Genomic DNA, 20,308 nt, shown 5'->3' on the forward strand with positions numbered 1-20,308 from the left:
ACAACTGATGACAACTTCCAGCATTGTCCTAAGACACTTCAAAGGTTTCTTTTCTTTTAACATGGAGTGGAGCCTTCACCTCTCACACAGAAGCCATCATATGCATTGCTCCCAGGTGTTATAAAGTTAGCACACAAATGCTCATGCCAAGCGCTGAAAGCCTTTGCACATGACTATGAACTCGTGCATGTAGATGGAATAGAGTACCTTGATGAGGGAGCGGCTGCATGAAAACTGCGGATTTAGAGCAAGGCAGAGAAGCTTCACAGACACAGAATGATAAAGGAGGGAAGTAAAAACATAAAAGAAAAAACATGAATGGTGTAAAATAAAAAAAAAAGAAAAAGACAAATGGACGACACAACAATATAATCTACAGCCCATATGTTTAATAACAGGAGCATGGAGAAATGAAATCAAAGGTTACCTGGCGGTACAAGGTTGGGTTATGCCACACATGAAAAAGATGAGAAATGACTGTTCAGACAAGAACGTTTGCAGCACTGTGTAACGTTAAGGCGTATGTTCACCAATGAACACCAATTTACAGTTTTATATATTTATGTACTTTCAACATAAAAAGTGTATTAACTTTGTAAGTGCATTTCTTTAGCATAACAGCCCACAAAATAGTAATCTCCAAAACCAGCTCCGTGCAGACGGTAAACCAGGAATGCTGGGAGATTTCAGTTCTGAAGTCTACAGAACTGTGAATGCAGCTCTGAGATATGATACAAGCTGTAACTCAGGATCAGTACAAGTCCTCTATAGAAATGGTGTTAATTAGAGAAACTACACATTGAATGTTTTCCCTTACTTTTTGTTTCATAGTACATTTTCTTTTAATTCTGGCTTCTATGGTGAAAAAAAATCTATTGTTTATTCAATCACATATAAATGGTTTGCTCGGCATGAACGCCAAATGGCCCCCATATTACAAAATAGTCCATGGGTGTATCTTCTCAATAAGGGCTAAGAATTAATGTTTGGTTCAATGATGAGTAAACCGCTTCCTAAACAATGAAGACACTTCTTTCCACAATCATCTTATCACAGTAACACTAAATGGTCTCTTTGGACAAATATGCCTTTGATTGTATCATGTGCAACCAACCTGGGGAATGCTGGGAAGTGGCAAGGGAGGTCATGGAATTGGACAGGTTAAGGTTAGCAGTAATACTCAGTTGGCTCTGCACAGCAGGAGGGTATGGAGATGTAGGCGTCAGCAGTGACTCCTCACTGGCTTCTTCATCAATAACAGGTAAGTACTTGTCAATCAAGGCATCAAGAAACTTCACTATAAGCTCTGCGTAGTCCGGGATTTGGGTTTGCTGCTGAAACAAAAAAAAGGATAAGAGATCATTAGTTCCATGTGCATTTAGGACTACAGGTGTGGGCAGCATGAAACAGCAAGTACAGCAAGTACTGATTCATATGAGTAGTGCATGGTACCAATCAGTGTAGTTATTGTACTGCTAATAGAGATGAGAGAGCATACTCGCTAAGGGCAATTACTCGAGCGAGCATTGTCCTTAGCGAGTACCTGCCCGCTCGGAAGAAAAGATTCGGGTGCCGGCGGGGAGCGGACAGGAGATCTCTCTCTCACTCTCTCCCGAAACTCACTGCTAACCCGCGCCGGCACCCGAATCTTTTCTTCCGAGCGGGCAGGTACTCGCTAAGGACAATGCTCGCTCGAGTAATTGCCCTTAGCGAGTATGCTCGCTCATCTCTAACTGCCAACCATGCCAATGCAGATATTTGATGCACACTGTTGGTACTGCGTAAATAGGTTGGCGGCTGTTAATGGCAAATTGGAGAAGCTTAAAGGTGTTTTCCCAGGGAGTATACTATTGATTGACTGGGGTCTGAAGCTCAAGACACTGACTGATTGTGCGTCCGCTGACAGCGCTGCAATTACACAGGGGTTAGAGTGGAAATCTCTGCTCCGACCTCTGTGAATTGGCCAGCGCTTGTAACTGCAGGCGCAGCTTGTGTTGATTTCAATGAGAGCTGCACTTGCAGTTACAAGCGCCGGCCACTACACAGAGGTCAGTGCAGAGACTTCCACTGCTTCCATTTAGACCCCTGCGCATTTGTGGCACTGTTAGCGGGCGCATAATTAGCTGATAGGTCAGGGTCCCAAGCCACAGACCCCAGCTGATCAACTATTGATGACCTATGCTGAGGGTAGGTCATCAATAAAATTCTCCCTGGAAAACCTCTTTAATTATATCCTACCAGAATAGTAAATATTATGCCACCAAAAGCTCATTTCTATTCTTTGTTCTATTACATAATCTGAATGGTGCAATTCTACTGAAAATCTAGATTTATGAATAACTCTACATAAATGGCATAAGATTTTGTCATGTCATGCATAGCATACACATTGCACTGAAGTACACATTGATATGCTTTACCTTTGAGAAAGGACCAGCAAACCTCCACAATCCATTAAATCCAAAACCTGCAACAGAAAAAATAATCCTGAGCTTGATATAAAAGCTATTAAATGTCTTATTGCATTAGAAAATTGGTTACAATGATCATTCAATTACATTGGTCTTAAGGCCCTTTTACACAAGACAATTATCGTTGGTGGTAGTTCAAAACCCAGCACTCGCGCAGGGTTTTGAATGTCCAATATAAATGCATGCAGAGGCTGAATGACTGAGCGAGAGTCGTTCAGTTTCAGCATGCTTGAAAACGGAACAAGCAGCCGTTTAGTGTAAACAACAGCCGTTTAATACTGAACAACTGCTTACAGAGAATGGGGAGGGACATGAGGAGAACGCTCTCCCCCAGCCACCCTACCTCCCTGTGAGCAATCCACAGACAAGAACACATGCGCTTTGCTGGAAAATCAAACCAACAAACCAATGAGCATTGGCATTTCACTTTTAAAACCCCTGTATAAGTGAAGTGCATGCACTGATTGGCTGTCGAGTAGCGCCTCTCTACAGTAGAGCGTGTTACTACATGTTCTGTACTGCTCTTTACCTGCGCACCAGGATGAGCTGCACCTCTGGGCTCCATCTGATTGTCTGGTACCTTGTGTGCTGTACAGGACCCTGAAGCAGCTCTTGTCCTCTACATAAAAAGTGATTTGCATTTTCCAGCAGCTCTGACATTTATACTTAAGGACTTGCTTTATTTGTATCACTTATCTGCTTAATTTTCTTTACTCTCCTTTTGTAATAATTTTTGCTGAAATTACCCAGCTAGCTTCAAATAAAATCAACATTTATAACAGACAACACGTTTCAACTCCAAAATAGGATCTTCCTCAGGTATGTGTGGTGCAGCTCCATTTCCTTTTAATTGGACTGCCGGAGATCATTGTCTTCAGTCTCAATTGAAATGAATGGAGTGGTGGTGGTTATTGTCCCATTGGCACTTATAGCGGCCATTACAGTATGCACAGTGAGGACAGACGCTAATGAAGTTGTCATTACCCCAATTAGAGTGAATTACACCTGAATATTATCACTAAAAGCAAAAACTACCAACATCAGGGGCAGGAGACATCAGAAAAAGCTACATATTCTCCCCCCCCCAAAATAATAAAAACAACATAATATGGTAGCTACTCCAAAAATCTACCATAAGCAACCCAAGAAAGGGAGCACAAAGCCGACACTATACAAGCATGTCAATTTTATTTAAATATTCAAACAAGAAAAAGACTAAAACAATAAGCAGGTAAACAGGGAGAATTTCAGTAAAACAGACAGCAGGAAAGCAATAGGTACAGTATTCATCAACAACATAACATCTATTCCAAGGACCACTGGCAAATAATCTGAAATCTATAGCTCAATATGCCACAGGTGTAATAAATATAGCAATAATGCAGCGGCCATTTTGACATGCTTACGCGATGTTATTGTAAACTCATTTATGCCTCACTACTATATTATTTGTAACCATGCTCCTGTGCTTTCTTTACTTTAAATAAAAAATAAATAAAAATGTTCAAAACTAAGAAATAAGGCCGCCTGCACACGGGCAGGAATCCCGCGGTGGGATTATCGCCACTGAAAGCCTGCATAGGAGTGCATTACAATACGCACTCCTATGCAGACGGCCGTGGTTTGGCCGCGCGGCAAACAAACCACGGCATGTCCTATTTCTGTGCGGGGCTCGCAGAGAAACGTCACTGCCCCCGGCCGCCGGCTCCGGTCTGCGCATGCGCCGGCTGCCGGCACATGAAAGTGCCGGGGCCACCAGGCGTGGGTGAGTACGCGCTCCTCCCTGCAGGCACTGGGGTCGGGTCCCGCGGCGAGAATTCTCGCCGCCGGATGTGACCCGCCTGTCTGCAGGCGGCCTAATGCAAGTGGTCCAAAGAATATACCCATGTAACTGTGGACATGGGAGCCGACACACGTTTCACAATCTTCTTCAGGGAGACATTACTGCTGTCCAAGCCTCTGCTTAGATACTTTCCCATATTGCCTCGACATAACTACTGTCAATACAAAGAATGGCGATACTTGTATAGCGGCATGAACGCCCGACATCTATATATCACCCCTGAAGAAGGCGGCGAAATGCGCGTTGGGGCTCACATATCCACAGATACATGGGTATATTCCTTTGACCACTTGCATTATGGCTATATTTATTACACCTATGTGACTTACTAAGCTAAAGGTTTCAGGGCGTTTGTGAGTGGTCTTTAGAATGGGTGTTACATTATTAATGAACATTATACCCATTGTTCCTCTGCTGTATGTGTTCTTCTGCGATTCTCCTTGTTTAGCCGATTATTGTTTTAGGTTTTCATTTAGTTTGAATATTTAGTTAATTACAATTTACATTTTTCTCTCTGTATGTTTTATACCACTTGACTGACTTCTGGGAACAAATTCCAAACACTTGAAGCTTACTTTGCAGGTAAGACGGTTGATACTGTGGAGGAGACTCTTCATGGTACACCACACTTTGTACAATCCCATGTATGGGATTCAGTAAATTTGGGTCTTGACACAATGAAAGAAGGGTGTTGATCTTGGAGTCTAATAAGTTGTGTCTGAAATCCAAGAAGAAGTTAGAACACTTATAGCTGAAGCACTTCTAACACAATGAGGAAACAATTCTTAACCCTTTCATGATCAAAGGCCACAACAACAGTGGTTTATTGGTTCGCTAGGACCTATAGTGATCTGAACGTTATGGCCACTGAAGACTAAAAGGTGTTAATTTGCCTATGAATAGCGTGGTATAGACTATATGCTGTGCCATAATAACTTTATTCTCCCCCCCCCCCCTTTAAAAAAAAAAAAAAAAAAAAAAAAAAAAGGTTGTAAGAAAATTGCTCAAGTAGTAACTTCAGAGGTACTAATACTCAGAATAGTTTATACTTGTGGTGTTACAGAGGTGAATATAGCCTTAAGAGGATCACGTTCTTGTTTTTGACCTTCCTAAAGTCTAGAGACATGATGTTATTTTTTAATCATATTTTACACAATTGAGATAAAACAGTAAAATGACTGTTTGTAAACGTGAGATACTTACACCACAGGAAACACTTTGGGGAAGACCACACTGGCTTCAGCTAAGTATTCATAAAGGATACGCTGATCAAACTCATCTGTAGTGTATTTTACAAGTGTAGCCTAAAGACAAACAATTCAAGTCTCAAATAATGCACAGCCAGAGGCGTAAGAGTTCCTGAACATCAGATATGAGCAAAATCCAAGGCACTACAGCACAAAGTATATGCAAGACGCAAGGAGTGGAAGTGATGCTTATAATAAAACAGGGTAGCAGCAGAACATATAGAGCTGCAACAGACGAACACGTTACGCAATACGCTCGCTCCTGCGTAGAGAATGAGTGTATTTTGCGCTTGTGTCTGCACAAATACTGAGCGTATTCGCACAGGCACTGCTCGTTCACATGGGCGGGTGAATCACCCCGCCCTGATTTAAAAGGTGTCGGTGATCGCTGGCATAAACTGTGTTTAATACATACTCACGTGGGCAGATGTACGTATTTGTGCACCTCCCATAGATCTCTATGGGATTCTTTGCAAACACGCACAAGATAGAGCAGGTCCTACTTTTTCGTGCATGTGCGAAAATGGGCACACGAAAAGAAGTGAGAATGAACCCATTGAAATCAATAGCTCTATTCTCCGCGTTAGGTGGCGTCACACGTTTGTCTGTTTAAGCCCTTAGTCTGTATTTTGTGCATGGAGTTTGGGCAGAGACACCATCCAGATTCTATTCTCTACACACTAGATTCACATAAAACAGCAGCTATATTTTGCTGATACCTCCTGCATGTAAAAAGTGCAGCAACAACATTGCATTAAGGGAATGCTGACAATGTAAAGTTGGACCTTTACTAAACACGCTGCATTAACCCCTTAACGACCAGCCCATACTGTTTTTACGTCCTCCCGAAGTGGGCTTTATTCTATAAGGACGTAAAAACATGTGTCCTGCAGAGAATAAAGCCCCTTGGGCTGTGGACATGACAGCTCCATGCTGTCGGTGTCCGCAGGTAGCCGACAGCATGGAGCTGTCATCCCGGGCTGTTCGGGACCCCCCCCCCCCCCCCCCGGCATTGCGATCGGCGCTATGCAATGGATAGCGCCGATCGCAAAAAAGTAAATAAAACTGCAATAAAAGCTAAAGATTCAGCTGCTCTGATGGATCGGATCCATCGGAGCAGCTGAAATTACTCACCGAGGTCCGCGGCACGGCTCCCCGCTGTCCCGATGCTTCGGGCCCCGTAGCCGTCCTTCTGCGCATGCGCGCTAGGCGGCATTACGTCAGCCGCATGCGCAGAAGGCCCGGCGGCGCGGGAAATTTAAAATCTCCTGGCTCCCGGCTCCTGTAGGTAGCCGGGAGGCAGGAGATGTCAGCGGGGACCGCGGTGAGCGGTCCCCGGTACCGCAATCGCCGTTATACAATGGATAACGGCGATCGCGGAAAAGTGAAAAAAAGTGTAAAAAAAGAAAAGTTTCACCTCCCCTCATGGATCCGATCCATGAGGGGAGGTGAAACTACTCACCTCAGGTCCGCCGATGTCCTCCGGCCGGTGTCGGGACCCCCCGCTGGCTTCTGCGATGTGCCGATGTGGCGCGCATGCGCAGAAGCCGGCGAGCCCGGCAAATTCAAAATCTCCCTGCACCCGGCTGTCCTAGATAGCCGAGTGCAGGGAGATATGACTGGGGACCGCTGTATGCGGTTTCCAGTCATATGATCACCGTTATCCATCGGATAACGGTGATCATATAAAGTTAAAAAGTAAAAAAAAAAAAAAAGTTAAAAAAAGTTTAAAAAGTTAAAGTTTCATCTCCCCTTACGGATCGTATTCGTAAGAGGGGATGAAATTACATACCCAAGGTCCCGGATTTGTTCCCTGATGGGATGTTGATCCGCGGACCTTACCCAAGCTTCGGCGCATGCGCGCGTCAGCATGATGGCGGACGCATGCGCAAAAGTGAAATATTGGCCAAGAAATATAAAATCTCCCTGCTGCTGGCTACCAAAGGTAGCCAAGAGCCTGGAGATGTCACGGGGAGCCGCGGTATGCGGTTACTGGTCACGTGATCGCCGTTATCCTATGCATTATGGCGATCACGTAAAAGTTCTTTAAAAAGTGGCAGTTTCATCTCCCCTCACCGATGCGATCGGTGAGAGGAGATGAAACATCTTCTCGGAGGCTTCCGCATTTGAATCTAGACGCGATTATCCTCCATGGATCCTGCCAGCTACTGGGTATGTGCCCGCCGGCAAAATGCCGGACACATTCGCAGGAGCCGGGGAGCCCAGGAAATTTTAAATCTCCCTGCTCCCAGCGGCCAACGGTCGCTGAGTGCTTGGAGCAGTGACCGGCGGCCTTGCTGAACGGTCCCTGGTCACGTGATAAAGTAGCGAACTAACATTAGGCCGGTCACACATGACCGGAGAGGAATTACGGGTTCTGCATGCGCTTGATCAGCGGTAATCCACGGATCAATCGCATGCATTGGATTACACAATTCCCCCCAATTGGTGGGTCGGAATTACGGAATCCACTCGCAGAAAACAGAACACGGCATGCTATATTTTACCGCGGATATCCGCGACCTAGAGCCCATTGTGCTCTATGACCGCAGATATACCCGCAGCCCATATGCAAATACATTGTGAACGGGCTGCGGGTACCCGGGTCATCTCTAAGTGACGGCACGGGAAATATAAACAAAAAACCGCCTGTGTGAGTAGGTAGTTATGCGCAGTACATTACGCGGCCGTACGCAGGGTCACAGCCGGGCTCACAGCTGGAATCCGCTGCGCGCCTCCGCAAGCAGATTCCGCCTACGGCTACGTGAGCCCGGCGTTATTCAGACCGCTACCTGTAATCCGTAATTTACAAGAAGCCCCGGGAACGTTCGCCTTCCTGCAGTTCCAGGAGCAGCTTGTTGAGCGCCTTCTCTGTGAGACCGCCGCACCGCAGCAAAATTACAAAGCCTCACAGAGCGCCACTTTTTACACCCCATACCCGCCGCTGAGGTTATGAAATACCCCCTAAAATACATGAGAGGAGGGGGGGGGGGGATACCGGGTTTTCTTGCCCCATGTGCCCATCCCAAGCAGTCTCCGTAATTACCCCTGTCTTCGGACATAAAACGCAGTTTATATTATTACCTTTATCTAATATTTAGGGAGTGCCAAAAAATGGGGATGGCGGGGGTGGGGAGGGATTATTTTTAGGAAGTCAATTTTTTTTCTGTATAAGTGGGCAATGGGGCCTTGAATTTATTCAGTTCTGCCCAGAAATCCAGCGGGCATTCCCTCCATTATGGGCCTAGCCATGTGTCCTGTAAGTAGATTAGGGCCTCAATTGGTATGTTTCTGAACATGGGACAAATGGGGGTATCCATTTTGGGGTGAACGTCTTCATTCCTATGTACACGGTCCAAAAAAAAAGTTTTTAAATTGACACAATTGCCAAAAAAAATGAAAATCATAATTTTTTCCTTCTGCTTGGCTTAGATTCATTCAAAAACTGTGAAGTCAAAAAATTCATCATACCCCTAGATAAATTCGTTAGGGGGTCTACTTTTCAAAATGGCGTCACTTGTGGGGGTTCTCCATCGTTTTGGTCACTCAATGACTCTACAAGTGGGCAATGGGGACTAAATCTCCTTCAAGCAAAATTTCTGTTCCGAAAGCCACCGGTTGCTCCTTTCATTTTGGGCCCCATTGTGCATATAGACGTAATACTAGGGCCACAATGGGTATGTTTCTGAGCACAGGACAAACACGGGTGTCCATTTTGGGGTGCAAGTCTTCATTCATATATGTGCGGTACAAAAAAAACAAACTGCTTTTGAAATGACAGAATTACCCAAAAAATGAAAATCGTATTTTTTTTCCTTCGGCTTGGCTTAGATTCATTCAAAAACTGTGAAGTCAAAAAAGTCATCGTACCCCTAGATAAATTCGTTAAGTGGTCTACTTTCCAAAATGGGGTCACTTGTGGGCGTTCTCCATCGTTTTGGTCACTCAAGGGCTCTACAAGTGGGCAATGGGGACTAAATCTCCTTCAAGCAAAATCTCTGTTCCGAAAGCCACCGATTGCTCCTTTCATTTTGGGCCCCATTGTGCATCCAGACGTAAGATTAGGTCCACAATGGGTATGTTTCTGAGCACGGGACAAACAGGGGTATCCATTCTGGGGTGCAAATCCTAATTTTCATGTGTACTATAGAAAAAAGTCCTGTCTTTAAAATGACATATTTGCAAAAATATGAAATTTTAGTTTTTCTCTTCTAAATTGCATTGACTCCTAAAAAAAACCCTGTGGGGTTAAAATACTCATGACACCCCTCAGTGAATACCTTAAAGGGTGTAGTTTTTAAAATGGGGTCACTTGTGGGGGTATCTATCATTTTGACTCCTATGAGCCTTTCCAATCTTGGTTTGGTGTAGGAAAACAAAGTGTTCCTCAAAATGCTGAAAAGTAATGTTACATTTGTACGTCTCCTAAATGGTTAAAAAAACGAAAGTTTTTCCAATGTGCGCCAAAAATAAAGTAAACGGATGGAAATATAAATCTTAGCAAAAATTTCTATATTATGTTTGCACATATTTGAGATATTGCAGTTGGAAATGTGAAAAAATGACGATTTTTTCAAAATTTTCCCAATTTTGGCGCTTTTAATAAATAAACACAAATTCTATCGGTCTTTTTTTTCCGCCTAGATGAAGTACAACATGTGGCGAAAAAACAATGTCAGAATCGCTTGGATATGCAAAACCTTTCTGGTGTTTTTCCATGTTAAAGTGACATATGTCAGATTTGCTAAATTTGGCCTGGTCATTAAGGCGTAAACAGGCTTGGTCACTAAGGGGTTAAGGCTCAGTCAGACAAGCGTGTTTTTGCGCACCTATGTGCGCCAAAAAAAACCCCACCAAAAAACACTCTACACATGTTAAAAATGCGCGTGACCAAAGCTCCGTGTCCATTACTTTCAGTGGTGCCGGCGCCACTGCCGCTGGCCCCATTGAAAACAATGAGATGCTGGCAACCCCCACAGTGATTTTCTGGGAAGGGCTTGAAATATAAGCCCTTCCCTGAAAAATCATCCCTAGCTGGTTTAATAAAAAAAATAAAAATACTCTGCTCTCCACCGCTGTCGGGGCTCCGGCACGCCTTGTCTCTGCAATCCCGGAAGTGTTCTGAAGCTCTTTAAAATCCCCGCCTCCTGAAAGGGCCGTGTCTGACTGGCTAAGCGCTCAACCAATCAGAGGCAGTGCTCAGCCATTCATTAAATGACAGCTGAGCACGGCCTGTGATTGGTCAAAGCGCTCAGCCAATCAGAAGCAGCACTCAGCCATTCATTGAATTCATTCCCATGGGGAGTCCCCTTGTCACTGAACACTGTGACAGTGCTGTCACGGTGTTCAGTAATGAGTGGACTTCCCGTGGGGAATCTTTCCACGTAGCACTAACCTATCTTTTGCAAGTGCAAGTATTTTGTGCCTGTAAAAGATGAACATGTGAACACACCATTGGAAACCAATGGTTCTATCAAATGCGCCTTTTTGTGGGCACAAAAAAAAAAAAAGCTCGTCTGAATTCGCCCTTACACAGTAATGAAATAAAATCATTAAGCAAAACGACAAAAGACATCTTACAAGCACAGTCAGCAACAGAGCTTGGGTTTTCGGATCGGTCAGAACTTCCTCATCCAAGAGCACATTTGACTCTGATACAGATACTTTCCGCAAGTGAGGATGCTGCTGAGGGGATGATATTCTCGGTGTATCTGAAATTGAAGTAACAACTAAGACTTGAGAACAGGGTGAGTTTTACAGATGTCAACATTTCCTGTATGTAACATACTTACCAATATCATAATCGTTCTCTGCTACTCTCCTCATTTTGGGAGGTGTAGTGATACCAGATTCCATCTCCTGCCTTTTAGGAGCCTTAGTGTCAGATATTAAATGGTCAAAGCTTTTTCTTGTGCCTAAAACATGGAGCATAGCTGAATCTAAAGTAAAACTGGATTGTTTTTAAAGCATACACTTCACATAATAAAGGGGTTCTCCAGGAATACTGATGACCCTAGGATAGGTCATCACTATCATGATGGTTGAGGATTTGCCGATCAGCTGTTTGAAGAGGACGCAGCTCTTGGGTGATTGCTACAATCTCGTCACTGCATACCAGGCACAGTACCATTCATTTTGCCTGGTATACCAGCTCAATGTCATCACTTGAGACTGTGATGCTCAACAGCCATGTGACAAACAAATCATGACATCACTGGCTAGAAAAGTGGGCCTCTTCAAACAGCTGATTGGCGGGGTCCCAGGTGGTGAACCCTCATCTATCTGATGTTGATGACTTATGCTTCAGATAGGTCATCAATATTTTAGTCCTGGAAAACCCCTTGAATATAAAAAAAGAACCACACACACAGAAAAAACACCACCACATTCTTGTACTTTAGTTTGACCTACCTAGAAGTTTTTTAGTGTTTGCTTGTGATGGCTGCCCCATGTCTAGACTCATAGACTTTCTTGTCCGTGGGCTAACCTGTCCAACTGTGGGGTAGCTTGCAGCGAGGTGCATTCCAGACCCTTTTGGAGATGACCATGGTTGATTTTCCTTCAGCGTTCTATGAAATTAAGGATATATGTATTTAATTGGAGTAACAATTCTTAAACTGAAACTGAAGTTTGATTTGGATGCCTAAACAAATTTACCTAAAGGGAATCTGTACATTACAGTGAATACGAATTAATACTTTATTCTAATCTCTTGTCTGAGCCGCTGCTCAGCTCTGTGAACTCTTCTAGAGATGTGCTTTAATACGGAAGTAAAAAGGATTCAATTGGGTAGATTGATTAAATCTGTCTAACGAATAAGCAACCAGTCACACTGTAACTTTACTCTTGTACCTATAGTGCTCTTAAAAAATGTAAACTACATCGGGTTTGGTTGTTATAGGCAAAAGGGCAGTTTTGTAGGCTTTTTTCCCTCTAAATTCATATATTTTTATATAAAAATATTTGTAATTATATGTTACTCAAAATTTCCAACTGTTGACTCTTTAGGCTTGCCCTGTGTCCCATTACAGTGATAGCTGGGGGGCTGAGACTCTTGTACAACCCAGCAGCCAGGCAGACTGTGGAACTAATGACAGGAAGAGGGTAGATTTGTATATGAGGGGAGGAGATGTATGGTCTACTGCTACACAAGGGGAGGGTGAGGGAAGAAGTGCCCAACAGTCGTGCCCACGACGATCGCTCTTACTGCAGTTGTTCAGTGAGTGGAGGCGGAATGCACCAGAGATCTCTTCTCACGGCCATCCTCCAATTATGAAGAATGGGTGGTTGTTTAAAAATAAACTCTCTGTTTACACTTAGGGCTCTCTTACACAAGTGTTTTCCACGAGTGTAATGCATTGCGTACTGCTGCACACCGATAAACCCCTATACACTATCTTGGCGTGTACGCGAGTGGAATAAGCGGCAAAATAGAGCATGCTGTATTCTTTTTTCCACACGCATTTCGCACTGTGTGAGAAGCACCGGTGAAAGTAAAGCAAAGTTAGTTACCGTGTATTACACACGCATAACCCGTGTGCACAATACGTGGTAAAAAACGCTCGTGTGAGAGCTCTTAGTAAGAGGGATTCACTAGTCACTGTTTTCAAAGAGTTAAAACAAAGTGACTAACGAGGGCTTTCTCGCTCAGTACCTGAGGGGTCCGCAAGTATTGGTGAAAATTGTTCGCAGAACGATCTTTCAGCCAATAGTTGTCTTGCGTACAGCCATCCTTACTAATTATTCACGCTCTTATGACCCCAGCTAACCTGTACTTCTAGTGATGTCAGCCAGCTCCGTAGAGTGAAGGAAGTGGCGCGGCTCCCATCAGTGATGACTCATTTATTGTTACTGCTCACAACGCCCTAATGTTCAGCGGTGGAAGAGATGTGACTGATCAGGCAGCAGTGTGAGCACTAACTTGGATTTCCCATGTATCAGAACGAAGATTAAGCCATTTTCAATGGGGCAAATCCACATATGGATTTCCTGATAAAGAATCTGCATTAAGAAGAAATATGCCCTTTTTTCCCCCCCCCTATACAAGTATTTCAAATGTGTGCATGGAAAAAAAATGTGTCATATAGACTAGAGGTTGGTGCACTTCTTGGATGCAGATTTGGTAAATAATGGCGTGGATTCCACGTCAAACTATACCATGTGCATGTAAATAGTAAGTCATCACCAATATGCCATGCTTTTTATATACTGGGATAGTTTTTTGGTTTTGTACAGTGCAAAATTGCCCTCTTCAAATGAGGGGGTGAAATCTGCATCAAAAATCCCCATTAGGCTCTTCTGACATTTTGCTCATTCCTCTAAGGGGTTGAAGGGGAAAATAGACAAATTTTTGTGAACCAGTTAATGACAGCTCTCCCTCGAGTCTTGGCTCTATTTGCTCTCCACTTCACTATGGATTTTGGTGTAGATGCCCATTAAAATCCTCCTGTAACACACAGATTTTAAAACAAATTCACACCAAAATCTTCAGCGGTGTGGAAAGCAGGGAAATAAGCCAGGACTTGGGCAGCCCTGCCACTGCCTGGCGCTCATCCCGTGAGTAAAGAAGAAGTGAGTTATCACTAGTGCGCCTTGTGTTTGTATATCAGTTGGATAGGTGTTAGCTTACATTTGCCTGTAATGATAGTGAAATGTCTACTGAAAAGTGGCCTACAGAACAGAAATTCTCAGGCTAATATTAGGCTTACTGGTCACTGTGAAAACTGCTGGATTTCAGGATTTTCATTTATATAGTAAGAAAATAAGTAAAACCAGAATTACTAACAATCCGATGATACGAGAACTTTTTATAGGGAATGTAACTTTATTGTACATTGCTGATGACCGGTATAAAGTATAGATAAGACAATAACCTGCAGGTGGGGTCACTGTGGTGCACTGGATATGTATCCATAGGAACATTTTCCATTGAAACATCTGTCAGCAACAGCGATTTTCTGTGTTTCAAACTGCAGCGACTCCTCACCTCCTCAGACACTGTAAGCAATGCTAGAAATAACCAAGAGAACATCAGTTAGAACACAAGCCTCTAAAAAGCAAAGAAACTTAACATGCAATTTTATTAGTAGTTTTTTTTACAACTATTGAACATTTTTTTTCTCCAATTCCTCAGTCTAAAGCAGTGTTCACATGCAAAGTCTGCCATAGATTGGGATAGGTTTTAGATGTTCTAATTTGCACATAAAAAGATAGGCATTTGTCAATCGCCCATCCATATTGACTGTACTGTAACAAATGTGTCAATTGTGAATTCTGCACTGTGGGAAAATACAGAGATCCAATGATGACATGAGAAAATACAGATCTTATGCCACCTGCAGACAATGCTCCCACTAGAACCAACAGAACTTATTCAAGTCCAGCTGATCTCATTGTGTGTGCTGTTAGCCCAACTGGGAGATGCAGAAGACTCCAATGTAAGCTGAAGGGGAACAGCATTCTAGGAAGTATTAGGAGTCCCAACTCCTGGACTAATCATCCGTGAATTGGGACTACTCGCAATTAGATTAAACTAGTTATAGAGGACAATATTCTTTTAGAAGCTATTGCTGGGCAAATGAAACAAAAACATTCCAGAAACATCAGCTGTATTCCAGTAGATCCAGAAACTTGAATGACTTGGGGCTCATACACACAGTCATAATATAATTTATTTTTTTCATAGCCATGGAGAAGTACGAGTTCTCTTCTGTGCCTCCGATTTAGTGAAATGCAGAGAAAAAAAGGTTGTGGCATGCCTTATCATACACCATATGTATGAACGTATTAGGCCGGTCTCACATGGACGGGTCGGATTCTGCAGATTTTTAAAAAATCTTTTTTTCCCACCCCATCACTAGGCGGTGACACAGGAAGCAGCGACCAATCTGCAATGTCAAATGTCGATGAGCCGCGTGTCGGACAGCTTCCACTGAAGTCAAAGAAAGCCTTCTATGTGGAATCCGCAACTAAAATAGAACATGGTGCGATTCTATTTCTGCAAGCATCTATGCGGGTGGCGATCGTGGATTCCGCAATTTAAATCTGGTCGTGTGAGACTGGCCTTATCCTTAGAAGCACTGTTTCTAGGGAAGAATATCTTTTTTACCCATGGAGTCCAAAAAAGAATATAGAGCAGTACACACAGATCAGAGTTCTCTACCAGAAGAGTCATGCAGGATCTGCACTAAGTGAAACAGCATAAACAACTAAATTCTTACCTGCTAAATAAGCAACACTCTGAGTATTCACTTCAAACTTATCACAATTGCTGTGTTTGTTTACCAGTGCAAGCAGAGTGTGAAGGATCCTCACTGTTCTTGCCACAGTGGTAGGAGAAGGATGTCGATAGCCTAAAAAAATGCAAATGTACTTAGAACCTTATCAGTTTAGCTTAAAATGTAATGGATCACCTATATATTTTTACTAATTGGAATCATACAGTAACAGCTCTTTTCTAATTGTTTGAAATGCATATATATTTTTAAGTTCTATTTTCTGTACATAACTATAGTGTCCCGGCTGTAAAAGGCTGACAGAGGAAGGGGGCTCTCTCTCTCACCCATTAGACTCCCCACGATGTAATTGCGGGGTCCGACAGATTGCTATGGCACTTGGAGGGTTGAATACAGCCTCCGGATCTGCCAGCTACATTGCCTATGAGGCTAAACCTCTGTAATGAAAAATATGCTAACATTTGGTGATATTCAAGTCCCCTAGTTGGACAAAAATAAAGTTAGAAGGGTATAAAAAAAAAAAGTCAAAGCCTATTTCCATTTATCCCATTCCTGGGATAAAAAAAAAAGTCACACATGTGGCATCGCTGGGTTTGTACATTATTTAACTTGCACGGTGCATGTTGTGGAGGAAAAAATGGCAAAAATAGCTAATCCAGTTTTACAAAAAAACAGGTAGAAAGTGCACAAAACTTCACATGGATCAACAAAATGTACCATTAAAAAGTACAACTGTTGACGAAAAAAAAATAAAAATGTTAGGGGTTTATGAATGCAGCGATAAACAAAAAATACATTTTCTTTTTTGAAGTGTGAAAGTTGCAAAAAAAAATACAAACCTATTTGAATTTGGCATTGACATAATCACACTGGCCTGCAGAATTAATTTAACATATCATTTATATTACATGGTGAACGCCGTTAAAACTAAAAATAAAAAACATGGCTCCTGGAATGCAATGACGAAAAAATAAAAAATGGAAAACTAGTTGGTCATTAAGGCTCAGTCACCAAGGGGTTAAAGAAAGAAAAAATACCATATACATTCTTTAAAATGTGTTAAACATAAAAACTTGATTTAAACAATAGGTAATTTTCAAACAATTCCACATACATAATCCCATTATTACAGAGTAACATCAGCTGGTAAAACCTCATATCCAATGCACCACAGTGACCCAACCTCATTGTATAATCTCTTTCTTGTACTCTTCATACTGGACACAGAAACCATGGGTAAAGGCTACTGCCTCTATGAAGCTGACAGTAAACAGTCTATTCCCTTGGTTTCTGTGCCCTCCAACAAAATTAATCCGTGGTCAGCCTTTATACTTTCATGCCGATAGTGCTAATTTACTAGTAATGGTTTTGAGGCATTGATTTCTTCATTAGGCTCATTAACTACCCACTCCGTGTTGCAATCTTAAAATCTTCGTACCTTTTAGCAAGTGTCCAACTAGTGCAAAGTTAAAGTTAGAGTTGAAATTGAGGCCAACAAAATGGTCCATTTGTTTACAATGCCATTCCTCTAGAGGGTTACGGATCTCCATAAACACTTCTTCTGGGCTCTGCAGAAGAGAAAACAAGTCTTCAATTAATATTTACAACTCAATCATGTACATTCCCTCCACAAAGTACAGTCTGCACGCAACAATAAAGGGGGTTTGCCATCACTTAAAATTGCTTCACAACCACTCTATACTTTCTGCCATGTGACTGATGCACCCAATCACAGCAGTTACCTTCTATAGCCCGTGATTGGCTGCAGCAGTCACATGTCCTGGTTAGCAGTAAGCAGAAATGGCAGAGTGGTTGTGAAGCTATTTTAAGTACTGGGAAAACCTCTTTAAAGAGCACTTGCCTTTAACCCATTAGAGACCGCAATATATCTTTTTACTGACCAAACTAATGGGCTATAAACCTGCACATACATCTTTTTAAGGCAGTGGCTTGGCTAACCACAGACAGCCAGACTTATGTTTTAACAGCCAGTAGCAGAGAAACCTCAGATATTGGCAGTTTAACCCTTTACATGCCACAATTAATAGCTTCTGAACTATGTAAATAGATAGACAGAGCCCCCTCCCCCTGTCACCCCACAATGTGATAGCAAAGTACCAATAGGTTCCCATGGCAGCCGGAAGCCTGACAAAGGCTTCCATGCTTGCCATGTAACTCCGCCTGTGGAGTTGAATAGGCTGCTGTCATAGGCTTAGTAGAATGCACTAATAAAGTCTATAAAAACTTGGTATCGCACTAATACTGCTGATCCACATAAAATTATCGTGTTCTCTTAACCAAATGATGAACGCTTTAAAAGCAAAACTCTAAACCGATGGCAGAGTTTCTGGACGTTTTTTTTCCATCCCTCCCCTTCCCCCAACAAATAAAATATTATAGAAAAATTATATAGCACATTATATGTACCCTACAGGGTGCCATTAAAATGTACACCCATTCCCCCACTTCCCAGCCAAAAAAGCCCTCATATGGCTAGGTCAACAAGGTATAGCTTTTATAATGTGATGATGAAAATCCTTCGGTCCTTAAGGAACAAAATAAGCTTGTCACTAAGGGGTTGAAATGAAAAATCATCTCCAAAGAGGAGTTCTCTGCCCACATAGAAGGAAAAATACATCACTTTATTATTTAGGATATGAAATATGAACCCGAAAGTGCAAGATATTTGGAGAGCTTCTAGTAATTGGAAAATGAACATAATTCTTAGCTCTGCAGATGTCTCCGTTCAACTTGTAGCTGGTTTCTTCCTCATAACTATGTACTATTTTGTCCAGTCAACAATAAATACGGGGCAATGCTTTGCTGGCATTATACAATTGACTCAGCAATGACACACTATTTTCACCTGCGCCTCTGACCCTCACTGTCCTCCGCAGTCACATAACCCAAGATTGCAGTGTTTATCGCTGCAGCAAGGCATCCCCTCCGCTGATCACGTGGCATCCCCTCCAGATCGCCCTGCCCCTTAGATGAAATATAATATCGCCTGCCATACATATGCTGTCTGCATCTGCGCTGTAGTAAAGAGCAGACAGTATGTGCACATGGCAGGCGCTACATTGCGTCTAAGGGGTGAAGCAAGTTGGAGGGGAAGCACATGACTGGCAGATGGGACGACATATCACTTGGTGCTTTTGGCGTGCTGTTGCATCTTTTGCATAGATATCTATTTGCATCATCAAAAGTAATGGAAACCCCCGACAGAACCCCTCACAGAATGTTGATAGAACTCAGATGTGAACATCTTTTTGCTGTATTTCCCTTAAACAGAATGAAGTATCCAATGATTCAAGACCGTATCATTACTGGGCAGTGAGTGGTTTTTAAAATATACAGAAACGTATCTAGAAACCTACCGAATGTGAACATGTTTAATAACCAGTCACAACAATACTTGCTCATCCACATCACAATAATATTTAACTTACCTTGTCATTAAATACTCGAAGGCCGTCTAATGTGTGCAGGTTTTGTTCCAAAAGAGCTGTACCCGCTGAATACAAATTAACTTCATCCAGCTGCAGTACTGCCATAGCCACCCAAAAGAGGGCTTTGTGCATAGGGGAATCCTAGGAGGAGGTTGACAAGTCAGTAACTAGTCCCAGGTGTGCTTAGTTAATACTTACGTTAGCCAACAAATACCAGTTCATCCTGGTGACTGCACTTGGTGAATGGAGTTATTGGACAATGACTTAACTACATTTTATAATTAGTTATGTGAACAGTTGTGAAATCTGTGAAAACATATCAATTGTTTCTGCAGTCTTTACATATGGATATTAAAATGTATCAATACAAGTTCTGAAGTGAATCACTTTTACTGCATGCCCACAGCAAAGATGGCTCAGCAGTAACAAGTGGCTATTTTATTGCCAAGCTATTTGAAACATGAGCTTGTAAAAGCTAAAATATTTCTTCACTCCATCCAAACTGTGTAAAGTGAACTTAAAGGGTCACCCAGCATTCAGCAAACTTTTCATAAATGAATACTGCAGGCAAACATAACAAACTTTGTAATACAACTTATCAGAATTTAATGCTTCTTTCCTCACTTAACGGACTCCTCCATCCCTTATACTATTCATTCACGCTAAAAATGGCTAAAATGCGTTTTGGTAGAAAAGGCAGGTTAACAGATCATATTACATGCTGCCCATAGAAGTGTATGGAGGGTGGGGGAGGGGGTGCGAGGAGCTGAGAAAAAGAGGAGCAAAGAGACACAGATGTCGCTGAACTATTAGTGATCTACTGTCTAACAGCTGCTGGAATCACATCTACACTGCTCAGTACTTCTCTGCAATGTTTTCTATGCTGCTACTCTGTATATAAGAGATAGAGATAGGGAAGCAGAAACTCCTTTTCTCAGTGTGCACTGTATGGGAGACATCATAGCAACTAGTCTCAATCCTTAAAGCTCAGGGAAAACGTAGAATTAGAAACGGCACTTGCAGAGGGAAAAACTGGTGAAAAATGCAGTCATAAGGGCCAGAA

At 42.5% G+C, this 20,308-nt stretch overlaps 1 protein-coding gene across 3 annotated transcripts in view; it reads right to left on the reverse strand.

Moving 5' to 3' along the window:
* NF1 (neurofibromin 1) overlaps nucleotides 1-20,308 on the reverse strand; it is a 206,496-nt gene that overhangs the window by 10,934 nt on the left and 175,254 nt on the right. Inside the window, exons 46-56 of one of the 3 annotated variants that reach the window (XM_066578842.1) lie at nucleotides 19,246-19,386; nucleotides 17,235-17,364; nucleotides 15,782-15,913; nucleotides 14,435-14,570; nucleotides 11,973-12,130; nucleotides 11,354-11,494; nucleotides 11,142-11,272; nucleotides 5,518-5,618; nucleotides 4,890-5,032; nucleotides 2,421-2,467; nucleotides 1,115-1,331 (exon numbers count right to left, since the gene is read on the reverse strand). In XM_066578842.1, coding sequence (XP_066434939.1) covers nucleotides 1,115-1,331; nucleotides 2,421-2,467; nucleotides 4,890-5,032; nucleotides 5,518-5,618; nucleotides 11,142-11,272; nucleotides 11,354-11,494; nucleotides 11,973-12,130; nucleotides 14,435-14,570; nucleotides 15,782-15,913; nucleotides 17,235-17,364; nucleotides 19,246-19,386 — 1,477 coding nt within the window. Of the gene's footprint in view, nucleotides 1-1,114; nucleotides 1,335-2,420; nucleotides 2,468-4,889; nucleotides 5,033-5,517; nucleotides 5,619-11,141; nucleotides 11,273-11,353; nucleotides 11,495-11,972; nucleotides 12,131-14,434; nucleotides 14,571-15,781; nucleotides 15,914-17,234; nucleotides 17,365-19,245; nucleotides 19,387-20,308 lie in introns of all 3 variants that reach the window. The other 2 variants (XM_066578839.1, XM_066578844.1) reach the window with 2 other exon arrangements.

The sequence above is a fragment of the Eleutherodactylus coqui genome, chromosome 1 (genome assembly GCF_035609145.1).
Source record: "Eleutherodactylus coqui strain aEleCoq1 chromosome 1, aEleCoq1.hap1, whole genome shotgun sequence".
Classification (NCBI taxonomy): Eukaryota; Metazoa; Chordata; class Amphibia; order Anura; family Eleutherodactylidae; genus Eleutherodactylus; species Eleutherodactylus coqui.